This window comes from Micromys minutus, assembly GCF_963924665.1.
Source record: "Micromys minutus genome assembly, chromosome: 25".
In the NCBI taxonomy this organism is placed as follows: Eukaryota; Metazoa; Chordata; class Mammalia; order Rodentia; family Muridae; genus Micromys; species Micromys minutus.
In genome coordinates, this window is record NC_137960.1 from 5,012,747 (window position 1) to 5,026,022 (window position 13,276).

Here is a 13,276-nt window from a genome sequence, read left to right on the forward strand (position 1 = left end):
CGGTCTGGCTTTGTCCTGTCCACAATGACAAGCCTGTACTCGAGGCCCCAGGCTTCTGGGGCCAAGGCCTCATCACCGTGAACTGTTGGGCGAAATGGTTATCACTACGCCCAGGGCCCCTCCCCCCACGGTTCCGCACTGCCCCTGAGGGTGATCTTCCCCCTGCTCCCTCCACAGAGGAGTACCTCCGAGTGCTGAATAACGGCCTGGCGGAGGTGAAGAAGTTCTTCCTGGGACCTCTGTCTCCATCCTGCAAGATGGTACAGATGATGCGACAGTTCTTGTACGATGTGCTCCCGGAGGATTCCTACAAGTTCGCCACCGGGAAGCTCCACGTGAGCCTCACCCGAGTCACGGACGGAGAGAACGTCGTGGTTTCCGAGTACCGGTCCAAGGAAGAGCTCATTGAGGCAAGACCCTGGTTGGGGCGTCACCACCAGGGGGAGCAGGGGCAGCTCAGCCCAGCCCAGCCCACTCCCCATCTTCCTCTCCCCTTTTCTGCTCGCCTGGCCCTTCCCTTCCTTCGTGCCGGTGTGTCTGCCAGGAGCGGTTCTTCAAGATTAAAGAGGAAGATTATTAGTCTACTAGGTGGTCCCAGTAGATTTCCAGGGGCCCGACTAGGGATCAGGATGAGAAGTGAGTTTCAGACAGTTCCCCAGGCCAGTACCCTTTAAATTTAAGAAATGGAGAATTGGTAGGGGTCAGGGATCATTAGCACCTATCCCAGGCCCCCGAATTACCTCACCCTGTCTCTCCCCAGGCCCTGTATTGCAGCTGCTTTGTTCCTGTTTACTGTGGCTTCATCCCCCCAACCTATCGGGGTGAGGTAAGTGAACAGAGACCCTGGGACAACATAAGGGGAGGGACATTTACTATTCAGAATTCCTAGCTTTTAAGGGGCACCTCCCCCAAGTCCCACTCTCGACCCACCAACCCTGCACTGAACCCAGCAAGTCAAGGCTCCAAGGCTTGCCAGGTTCTCCCAGAAGTCAGCGTGCAGAACGCAGACCCCGGAACACAGGGACCTGAGACCAGGACTGAGGAGACCTTTGGGGCTATCTAGGTCAGTGTCACAGGCTTTCATGTGCCCATAAGTAACTCAGAGGAGGCCTAAGATAATGGGGGACTCTGCTCTAACAGATCTGGGCTGGCCAAGATTCGGCATCTCTGGCTGGCCTTAGGGAACCCCGTGACCCGTCTCCTGGCTACAGTCTGAATAGTGAGGATATAAGTGAGAGATTCAGACATTTTTTGGTACTCCTGGGGTACAGAACCAATGTACTGTTCAGTTCATAAGTAAGGAAACCAACTGAAGCCCCACCCACACTCCAAAGAAAAGGGGCTGGAGGTGGGTATACTGTCAGGTTGTGGAAGGGGGTGTGGTCTCTTAAGTCATCCAGTGTCTTAGGGTTTTACTGCTGTGAACAGACACCATGACCAAGGCAAGTCTTATAAAAGACAACACTTAATTGGGGCTAAGTTCAGAGGTTCAGTCCATTATCATCAAGGCAGGAACATGGCAGCATCCAGGCAGGCATGGGGCAGGAGGAGCTGAAAGTTCTACCTCTTCATCTGAAGGCTGCTAGGCGAAGACTGGCTTCCAGGCGGCTAGGATGAGGGTCTTAAAGCCCACGCCCACAGTGACACACCTACTCCAACAAGGCCACACCCACTCCAACTAGGCCACACCTTCTAATAGTGCCCCTCCCTGGGCCAAGCATATATAAACCGCCACAGACCCCAAACAGAGGCCAGTTATCAGCAAGAATTGTGAGGGACAGCAGTCCAGGGACAGAGCATTAGACTTGGAGTCCTGAGGTCATCGTAGACTCAGCAAGTAAGTGACCATGCCCACACCACCCACCATTTATCTTGGGGACCTCAGCCTCAAGGCTGATCACAGAATGGTGACTCTGCTCTCCCATGGCCCCAGCCCCTCCACATCTTCTCTGGCTGAGCGTCTCTCTTCCCTGCAGAGATACATCGATGGTGGCTTCACAAGCATGCAGCCCTGTGCTTTCTGGACAGACTCCATCACCATCTCCACCTTCAGCAGCCAGCAGGACATCTGTCCGAGGGACTGCCCCGCCATCTTCCACGACTTCCGAATGTTTAACTTCTCCTTCCAGTTCTCCTTGGAGAATATCACCCGCATGACACATGCGCTGTTCCCCCCGGACCTGGTGGTGAGAGAAGGGCCAACGGGGTGGGATCCACAACAGATGGGACCCTCCTTTTGTGCCTCTTCCTTCAAAGGGTCCAGAGTTTTGCCATGTTTAAAGGATCACTAAAAACCAGCAGGCTAAAGATGTACCTCAGTTGGTAGTGCTTGCCTAGCATGCGTGAAGCCCTCGGTTCAATTCCCCAGCACCACACAAACCGAGGATAGTGGAATACTGGAGTATACAGTCCTGGAGAGGTGGAGGCAGGAGGATCAGGAGTTCAAGGTCATCCTTAGTTGCATGGGGAGTTTGAGGTTAGCCTGGGCTACATGTCATCCTATCTCCAAACAAAATCCCACAGCGGAATAAGTGGTCGGCAAAGACCTAAATGTTTCCAGTTTGGCCCCCTTCAGAAAGAGCTTTGTGGACATAGCTCTCACACACACACCCAACATCTGCAAGATATTCTCAACATCCCTATTAGGTAGAGACTGTGAGGTTGTGCGTGGTTACAACTACATCGCCAATGAGGAGTAGTGGTGGGGTTTGAACCTAAACCCCAACCTCTGTCCTTCTTATGACCCAGATGTGTGGTCTCTGGTTCCCCAGGAACACCCCACAAATTCTAACAGTGGAGGCTGGTGATGCTCTGGGAACAGGTGACCGCTGACACGCTCACCCCTACCCCATTACCAATTGCTTCCCGGCTCTCTTGGGCAGACGGTGACGGGTAGGGGTATAGCCCAGGGCTTACTGACATGATCCCCAGTAGGAGGGACAGGAGGAGTGTCTACTTATTGAGTGGCTATGGCGGGACACTGGCTCTCCTGGTGGCTGCAGCCTCATTTATTTTCCTGTGTCACCATCTAGATCCTGCAGGAATACTATTACCGGGGATATGATGACGCTGTCTCATACCTGCGGAGGCTGAGTGAGTAACCAGAGCCTGAGGAAGGGGGGAGGTGTGTGATGGGGGGGAGGAGCGGGGGAGGGCTATAAATCTGGGTGTCCCAAAGCTGTAGCCAAGAAAGCTGGACGGAAGGAAAGAGACCTAGCAGCCTTTACTGCCCAAGATAGACCACTGTCGCTGTGGGTTGAAAAAGAATATGTATATATTATGTATTTAAGTCTTCTGAGACATGGTTTCCTCTGTGCAGCCCTGGCTGTTCTAGAACTCACTCTGTAGAGCAAAGAGATCCACCTGCCTCTTTCTCCCAAGTCCTGGGACTAAAGGCATGTGCCGCCGCTGACCAGCTTAGAATATTTTTAAACACATATTTATGAAGTTAAAAAAACAGGGGTTGGAGATGCAGCTCAGTTGGTAGAGCGCTTGCCTGGCCTGCACAAAGCCCTGGATCAATCTTCAGCACTGCATCAGACAAGGATTGTGCGTGAGTGCCTGCCACTCAGGAACAGGTTAGAGGACTGGACATTCAAGGTCATTCTCGGCTATGTGGCTGCTCCTAGGCCAGCCTGAGCTGCTCCAGACCCAGTCTCAAGTAGATGTGACTAGTTCCGTTTGAGTAGTTTACTGATCAACATCCTACAATGGTCTGGGAAGAGGACCCGGCCCTGTCTTCTCTTGCCTTCGTCAGACGAATAGAATCAGTACAGAGGTTAATTCACTCAAACTCCATGAACTTGGCAAGCATCTTTGTGGAGAGAGACCTGCCTGTACTTGGGGTTAACTACTTAGAATGTGGTTTCCGACCAATGGAATCTCAGGGCCAAGGGCGCTTGCCCAATGCTGGCCCGGCCTTTCTCCATGTAGTCACACAATCTTCAGAGTAGATGTATAATATGCTATCACAGTCCTACAAAATACTTGGCTTTGGGCCTTTGAGTTCCAAATTTCTTATTCTTATTCTGATATGGCTATACATCTCTGTAACTTAAAAAAAAAAAAATACTGGGGCTGGAGAGATGGCTCAGCGGTTAAGAGCACTTGGCTGCTCTTTCAGAGGTCCTGAGTTCAATTCCCAGCAACCACATGGTGGCTCACAACCATCTGTAATGGGATCCGATGCCTTCTTCTGGTGTGTCTGAAGACAGCTACAGTATACTTATATAAAATAAATCTTTTTAAAAAATACTTTGGGGAAAAAGAAATATTTTGGGGTGAAAGTAAGTGTTGAATGATATTTTCTTACTAGAAATATATATGTTTTTAAATTTACTTACTGACTTTTCCAGCTCCCTTACTTTTTCCTGGGTCCTTACCCCTGTCCAGGCTTCAGGAACTTGGGAAAACAGACAGACAGACTGACAGACAGGCAGAGACACAGAGACAGAGACCAAGAGCCACTTGGCTTCTGGAGAAAAGTGGGGGTTCTCAGCCCCACCTCTGAGCTGTGTGTGCTTGGAAAAATCACTTCTGTTCTGAGTCTTACTTCCAGTTTTGTAAAGAAGGGTTTGTACCCGAGTTCCTGACATCTTTGGGGTGGCCGGTAATGAATCTCCTGGGGTCTCAGCTTCTGTATCTGTAAAGGAGGGGAGCGACGGTAGTGCCGATCTCAGGGAGTTTTACAGTGAACTCCCAGAGCCTGGAGGATGGGGGCTGGGGTTGGGCAGTATTCTTTAGCCACCAGCTTGGAAGCCCTCAACCTTCCTGGGTGATGGTGTTTGTGAGGAACTTGAAGTTGGGAAGATCCTACAATTTAATACTTAGATTTCACCATCCAGGCCACACCCTTCCGCATCTGGGTCACAACTACACTCTCAGGTTCCTGTCCCTCTGGCCCAGGTTCCTCCCAGGCTCCATGAGATGCATGGCTCCTCCACCAGATGGCGCCAGCGCGCGCGCACGAGTCCCTTCCTCCCTCCCTCATGCCAGGCTTCTTGGGTTTTCCTGCTGGCAAAGGATGTGATCAGGAGCTACTGGGAAATCCCTGCTGGTACCCAGAGTCACACTATGGGTTCCCACCTGCCACTTGGAAGCCGCCCTGGACCCTCTCAATCTTATCTTCACCGCCCCCGGGTCTCTCCTCCCTCCCTTGCAAAAGTTCTCACCCACCCAGTTACTCCTGCAGCTGGAATCCGCTAGCCCGGCCTGCCAGTGGGAAAGGAGAAGCGGGAGCTGAAGAATGCCAGTCTGCACCCAGCTGTGCCCAGCAGGCCACGTACACACATCTATCACCCCCACCCCGTCTTTCTGGAGAGGCTGGGACTGGGACTTGATTCGAATACTTACCTAGCATGCATGAAAGCCTATGTTTAATTTCCAGTAATTCAGAAACCTGGCAGGGTGGTGCAATGCGGTAATCCCAGCTCTGGGGATGTGGAGGAGGGATGTGATCAGGGGGAATAGAAGTTCAAGGTCATCTTTGGCTATATAGTAAACTTAAGGCCAGGCTAGCCTGGGCTACATGAGATCTTGTCTCAATGCTGTACTTATCTGTGCATCATATTTATGTAGATTTTGTGCACCCACCCATAAGACACCGTGAGCATAGCAAATCTGACGCGCTGTGGTTTCTCCTAGACGCCGCGTACCTCGACTCTCCCAGCAAGAGAGTGATTTTCCCGAGGGTAGAAGTATACTCCCAGATAGAGATCGCCCTGGGCCATGAGCCTCCGCCTACAAGTCTGCAGAGCCTCCCAGCACAGAGGGGCAGCCCCGAAAACTCCTCGGCGGCTCCCAAAGAGGACAGAAAGGACAGCCAAGCTTCAGCAGTGCAGACACCTGAATCTGGGTGCAAGGGGATTGTGGAGTCACCTGTGTCCCCAAGGGCCTCTTCCTCCAAGCAGCCATCTGCATCGCCCTTGGTCCCGGCCCTGCGGGGTGCAGAAATAAGGCCCACTGGCCCCAGTGACAGTTGCCCAATAAATGTTCGAACTCCAAACCCGGAGCAAGGAGTGAAGGACGACCTTCCGCCAGACCCGGCCACTGATGACGAAAGCAGGAGCAGCTTGTTACTTGCGTTGCTCCCAGCTACAGACTCACACAGCACAAAGGCTGGATCCTCTGTTGGGTCACCTGAGTCCCTTAGACTGCTGCGCAGACTTTCCCAGGGAGCCACAGCAGCCAGGGCAACATCTGGACTTCTGCCCCTCAGTCCTTCAACACCTGCCCAGCCATCTGTGGAGGACCTAGGCCCAGAACAACCCACAGGTATGGCTCTCCCCACTCTGGCCTGGAACTGAGAAACACAGTTCTAAGGGTGACATTAGCCATCTCTCTTAGCACCTCCACAGGGCATTCTGACCTTTGTCCCCACGCATCTCAAAGCTCAGTGCCTCCTTCTGGTAGTAAAAAACACCTCAAAGCAGCTGGAGCGATGGTTCAGGGTTACAGGCAATTGCTCTTCTCTTAGAGGAGAGCAGTTTAGCGGCTAGGACACTGGGTGGCTCAAAACCAAATCTGTTCCCCATTCTGGATCCCATGGACACCCGCACTTACATGAACACACCTCCGGTCTACACAACTAAAAATAAAATAAATCTGGGTTTTTAGTTGTTTTTTTTTTTTTTTTTTTTCCTTTTGGTTTTTCAAGACAACGTTTCTCTATGTAGCCTTGACTGTCCTGGAACTCACTTTGTAGACCAGGCTAGCCTCAAACTTAGAGATCCTCCTGTCTCTGCCTCCTGAGTGCTGGGATTAAAGGTATGCGCCACCACAGCCTGACCAATAAATAAATCTCAAAAATAAAATGAATTTAATATTGATATTAGAGGCTTATAATAAAGCCATTTAAATTGAGAACTCATATATTTTATACAAATATTTAACCAATAAAAATTCATGAAGACCAGAGTTTTATCCCAGGAACCACATAAAGGCTGGGTACAGCATCCTGTGTGTGTAACTCTGGTGCTGGGGCCATGAAGACATGCAGATCTCTTGAACTCGATAGCCAATGAGCCAGATAAGTGAGAAATTTTTATAAATCATAATTAAATATTCAATTCCAGAACTCATGAGGCAGGGGCAGGCAGATCTCTTTGGCTTGAGGCTAGCCTGGTCTACATGGCAAGTTACGTGGCAATCAGGACGCAAAGAAACCCTGTCTTGAAAAAAAACAAAACAATTGAGTATTCATCTGACTCCATTTGAACACTCACTCGAGAGAGAGAGAGACAGACAGACAGACACACACACACAATGATCCTATAGTAATCTTCATTGCTTTACTTACTTGCTCTGGTAGACATTCAGGACCCGCCCCTTTGACGTTACCTTGGGGGCGGGGAACAGCAGGTCTGCATCTGCAGCCTTCTCCCAGATTCACTGATGTGATAATTTGGCTCTTAAATATGAGAATGTTCTTTGCTGGTTTTATTGCTTACTTGCTTGTTTGATTATTATTCTAAAATAACCGAATTCATCCCTTGAAATAGTCATACATGCCTACATCCAGACATGTGTTTTGAATTTTGATTCGCTGGGTATAATGGGATGCCTCCCACAGCACATGTGTGGAAGCCAGAGGACAATTTGCCGGAGGAGTTGACTCTCCTTTACCACATGGGTCCGGAGGATGGGACTCTGGTTCTCAGGCTAGCTGGAAAGTGCTTCTATCTGCTGAGCTACCATGATGAGTCTATTTTTAAAATCCACTTAGAGACTAGACACTCAGTATTTAAGACCCCTGGCTGTTCCTGCAGCATTCACGTGGCCTGAGTTCACCATACATATTTGTCCCACGCTATCGTCTCGCCAGCAAGAACGCACGCGGACACCAGGATCCTTCTGCAGCAGAGCGTTTATTGCATCTTGAAGAGGAAGACCACGAGGCCCCGTGAACTGTCCCTTATATAGTCCCCAAAGCTGCGTGTCCACATCTAATTGGTCGCTTACTCATGATCTCACTGGCTCGCCCCGGGGTGGGCAAAGACTTGGCGTGAACACTCTCTTGCACATGCGCACACAGTTTGATTACAGAGAGGGGCCAGGCTGCCGCAACGGAAGTCAGCACCATCTTGTGATGGTGAATGCTATCGTGGCTTTCCACATCTCCCCCTTTTTGTTTTACTAGAACGAGGCTGGTCTAGGCCTCTGTAGTTATGTCTATCTGCTGTGGCTCTTGTCTTAGGTCGTTCCTCTAATGTCGAAGCTTTATCCGTCATAGGGTAACCCTATCGCCACCGGGCCCCGTGTCTTAGATTAGTCTGCGTATGAGGAAAGTTGCCCGTCTCTAGATACCACAGTGCTGTGCGACAACAACTGCTAAATGGCCTAGGGTGAACTCTAAAGAGGCCAGCCAAAAAATGAATTAGTGGGGAAGTCATGATCACCCTATCGCGTGCAATGAGGAAACCTCAGCAATGTGCAAGGGCTGATCAATGACCGCTGAGTCTCTTTTGTCCCAGTGCAATGGATCCATAAATCCCTGGGGTGCAAGAGCAGAGAACTCAGAAGCCGACTAATTCTTGAGCATAGATAACCAAATTTTAGGGGAGGCCCTCTGTTCAATGGCCACAAGTGCTTGAGTGATAACGACCTTGTCACATTTTTGTTGAGATCTGAGTTTGCAAACCAACCATAGCGTGAACACTAATCCACAGCATAGGGCTGCACCAAACAGAGCCACCCCCACCCATTCTTTGAAGTGAGAAAAGGCTAAGGAAATCCAGGAAGAGAGCCCCTCCGTCAGCGACAGGTCCACTCCACTCGTGTTGAGTTGATAGCCAACACTGCTGCCCTCAAAGACTCGAGAGTCTCATCAAATTCTGCTGACCAATTTCCTGCAAGGTACAATGACAATCGTCTAGACAGATTAGCTGCTCGGGTAAAATTTTTATATTGTACGCTGGTAATGCAAAGCGCACCCAATTTTTTCTCACATCCCAATTGGGCCAATTGAAAGAGAATATCCAACCTTTCCTCTACTAGGTCGAGGCGTTGGTTAACAACCATTAATTCTCCCTTTAACTGGGCACTATCGGAGGTATGAAGTGCGGCTGACAATTGATTTAGGGCGGTGCCTGTTTGGACTGTGGTTGCCATGGCAGCCCCAGCGGCAGCTGCCGCAGCAGCCATCGCCACCACCACAGCCACTGTTATTCCAAAATCTCTTTTCTGCCTGAATAAGGACAAGGTGGAGGGGGTCTCTACAGGGACAGGAACCCACCTCGGGACTCTTGCAACCATAGCACGATTAGCCCACTTTGAATTCCAGCATTGTGACATCCAACAAGAATCATTAGAACAGGCTTCAAATGAATCATTGGAAAGGATAAACAAAAAAGGGGGGGGGTAAACAGACTGGAGTAGGTGGATAATTAGTCTGGTTCACCAAAGTTTTATTGAACCCAGTAATCTCTATAGTAGAATTTGCATTTGTAGTTGTAATTTCATCAGTTCCCATGGAAACAGACTCTGACCCCCAGTACTGAAAAAATCTTGAGACACCAGTAAAGGAGGCCTTTTCAACAGCTCCTCCTTGGATAAAGACCAAGGGATTAAGTTCTGTACAACTACCATTAATCCCACAAAGTACCGACTTATGAAAGGGGTGCATTCTAAGGTCTTGTAGAAAGAGTCTCTGTCTCATGGCCCCGGGTCTAAACTCTACCAGGTACTCTCCGGGATCCGACATCATATTGGGGGAAAAGGAGAAGGTTTTGTCCTGATCTGCCCAGCGGGAATTGGAAGATTGGCAGTGAGTCCAGGATGGGATTCGTCCCTCATCCTCTGGACTGCAATGGGGGCTATTCTGGGTTGACGAGGACGTTTCCTGTCTGTGGCATTGGGCGATAGAAATGTGCCATTGACCCAAATTGCCTCCTGCCAAAAGGTCATGTTTGTAATTGTTATTTCTGGGTTACTAATGTCCTGGGTCAGCCTCACTCGGCCTCCCGTCTGTGCATCAAATATTCCTAAGGCCCGGCCTGTGAGCTTGATGCATCTTCCTGTTCCATCAATTTGAAAACAAAGAGAACCTTGTTCTGATAAAGAACGATTCTCCCCTAGTGGTGCCCGGGTGGGATCAAATGGTAAGTAAGGCAGTTCTAGAGTTTTGTCGGTTGTAAAAAAACTTAGGGAAAACAACTGCATCATGATGGACAGGTATGGGCTTTGGAAAGGCAGACAAAATTGCCCATTTGTATTCTCCCCATATACTAGGAACCCAGATCCAAAGAGGCAATGCGAGGGTTAGAGGTAGTTTCCGAGGACCCCATCCGGGAGTCATTTCCAGGTATCAAAATCCTTCATGTCAATCGTTCCGGTAGCCAAAATGGGTTGTCTTCTTCCTGCGGGAAAACACAAACAGCTCCCCTGGATCTTATTAATATAGGATCCGGGCCTTTCCATAGACCAGTCAAAACATCTTTCCATTTTACCATCTCTTTTGGTCTATCAGGCTCTGAACAGTGACGTTCGGCCGCAGTATGGCCTTGGGCATCAAGATTTAAAAAATTAAGGGTGAAGAGTGCCATGGAAACAGCTACTCTTGGTACTGAGGGTAGAGCCTCCTCGACTCCCCCTTTTTGTTTAATTAAATAGGATTTGAGTGTGCGATGGGCACATTCTACAATGTCCTGTCCTTGAGGATTATACGGGAGACCAGTCAGATGAGTCACATCCATCTGGCGGCAGAACTGTTGAAATTTTTGAGAAGTATAAGCTGGTCCATTGTCTGTCTTAAGGAGTTTGGGTTTACCCCAAGCACTCCACGCCTCGAGGCAATGTTGAATTACATGTGAGGCCTTCTCTCCTGTTAGAGGTGTAGCAAACATGATGCCAGAGCATGTATCAATAGAAACATGCAGATACTGAAGTCTTCCAAAGGAAGGGATATGAGTAACATCCATTTGCCAGACCTGTAGTGGTCGGATTCCCCGTGGATTAACTCCCACATGGGGTACAGGCAAGAATTGACAACAATTTTGACATTGGGTAACTATTTCCCTAGCCTCTTTTCTAGTCAGAGCGAATCGGCGGCGTAAAGTTTCAGTCGTCACATGAAATTGTCTATGAAATTCTTTTGCTACATCTAATTGGGGGGACAGGGCAACTGCAATCACTCTCGTAGCTTGTTCTGCTAGGTCATTTCCGCAGGACATTGGACCAGGAAGGCTGTTTGTGTTTTCCCGCAGGAAGAAAACAACCCATTTTGGCTACCGGAACGATTGACACGAAGGATCTTGACACCTGGAAATGACTCCCAGATGGGGTCCTCGGAAACTACCTCTAACCCTCGCATTGCCTCTTTGGATCTGGGTTCCTAGTATATGGGGAGAATACAAATGGGCAATTTTGTCTGCCTTTCCAAAGCCCATACCTGTCCATCATGATGCAGTTGTTTTCCCTAAGTTTTTTACAACCGACAAAACTCTAGAACTGCCTTACTTACCATTTGATCCCACCCGGGCACCACTAGGGGAGAATCGTTCTTTATCAGAACAAGGTTCTCTTTGTTTTCAAATTGATGGAACAGGAAGATGCATCAAGCTCACAGGCCGGGCCTTAGGAATGTTGGATGCACAGATGGGAGGCCGAGTGAGCGGAACCCTCGCCTGTTGACTGCTGAGGTAACTAACGGTGGCAGAGCTCGACCCCGAAGGTCTTTTATAGAGCGGCACTCAGTAGCCCAATGATATCCCTTTTTACACCGTGTGCACAGTCCTGGTAATCTTTTTTGTTGTTGTGCCTGACAATCTCTCTTTAAGTGCCCAGGTTTTCTACAATTATAACAGACCTTCTGGCCTTTTTGTCCCAGGCGCCTCGTACTCTGGATTATTGCAGCCGCAAGGCCGGCATTGGTGAGCGGCCCTCCAATCTCTCTGCAAATTTTTAGCCAGTCTTGTAACCCTTTGCTCTTCCTGGGAGTAATGGCCGCTCGACACTCCTGAGTGGCTTGCTCATAAACTAACTGTTCTATTAAGGGCATAGCCTGTTCCAGGTCCCCAAAGATTTTGCCTGCCGTTTTTGTCATTCTGGCCACAAAATCAGAGAAAGGCTCTTGAGGACCCTGAATTATTTTTGTTAGATGCCCCTCTCCTCCTCCCTTTTTAGAAAGTGCCTTCCAAGCCTTGACGGCAGCGGCAGATATTTGGGCATATGCACCCCAATTATAATTGGTCTGATTATTTGCATACTGCCCTTGTCCTGTCAGCAAATCAAAGGTCCAGGTTCTCTGATCACCTTCTGCAACTGCATTTACCTTGACCTGTGTCTGAATGGCGTCATACCAAAGTGCTTTCCATTCCATATATTGTCCCATGTTGGGGAGGACCGCTTTTATTGTGGTTTGCCAGTCTCCCGGTGTCATAGCCATAGTAGCGAGTCTTTCTACTTGGGAGATAGTAAACTTAGCGCTGACGCCATAGTTACGGACCGACTCAGCGAGCTCCTTGATTTGCACATACTCTACAGGTGCATGAACGCGCCCCCCTTCAGCAGCCTCAAACTCGGGGAATGCTTGTAAAATTTCCTTATGGTCTTCTCTAGAGAGAAAGGAATCTGATAAGACTCTGGGATTATAAGGCGGGGGGCCGCTTGGCCCTTGTGTTAGAAAGGATGGCCAATAAATATTTTCATGACCCAGACCCGTGCCTCTAACCCTTTTACCGTGCCAGTCATCTGGGTGGCATCTCTCTGCCTCATGCGGAGCGGCCTCGTCCTCAAGGTCTTCCTCCTCAGAGGGGCTCAGTTCGTCATCATCAATTTCTAGGGCCTCTAGATCTTCCACTGGGTAGAGGCTCCTCTTTCCGATGACCCGATCTTTCTTTTCCTGTCTCTTTATTTGAATATTTTTAATTTCCCTTCTCTTTTGTGATTTTTCCTCTGGGGTGTCCTTCTTTTGTTCTGCTACCTTGGATTTCTCTCCCAGGGCGCCCTTTCCCTGCTCTAGCACTTCCTTAGACTGTGAAGCCTTGGAAGGATCTGGTTTCTTAGGTAAGCCTGTTTTCTTTTCAAGCTACAGCCTTTCACTCAGCTCTGTTTCTGACATGCTGTCTTGCAACTCCTCCAGAGCTCCCTGTCCTGCCGCTACCATAGGGCGATAGGCTTCATTTTCTAACAAAACCAAAAGAAAAAGAACCAATGCAAGGAAGACAAGAATAAAAGCTTCTACGGCCCCTTCAGCAGAGGGAGAGAGATGGGAGAGGTCAAGACCAAACATGTCTCTCAGAGCTTACCTTAGTCCTGTAGTTCTGGATCCTCTCCGGGG

General features: G+C 49.3%; 1 protein-coding gene across 1 annotated transcript in view; it reads left to right on the forward strand.

Annotated features, from left to right (window-relative positions):
* Positions 1–13,276, forward strand: part of PNPLA1 (patatin like domain 1, omega-hydroxyceramide transacylase) — a gene marked incomplete at both ends in the record, with an annotated part of 35,503 nt that overhangs the window by 18,212 nt on the left and 4,015 nt on the right. The window contains 5 exons of the mRNA XM_080937736.1: positions 178–410; positions 761–826; positions 1,977–2,186; positions 3,033–3,093; positions 5,644–6,273. Of these exons, the coding sequence (XP_080793862.1) occupies positions 178–410; positions 761–826; positions 1,977–2,186; positions 3,033–3,093; positions 5,644–6,273 (1,200 nt within the window). The remainder of the gene's footprint in view (positions 1–177; positions 411–760; positions 827–1,976; positions 2,187–3,032; positions 3,094–5,643; positions 6,274–13,276) is intronic.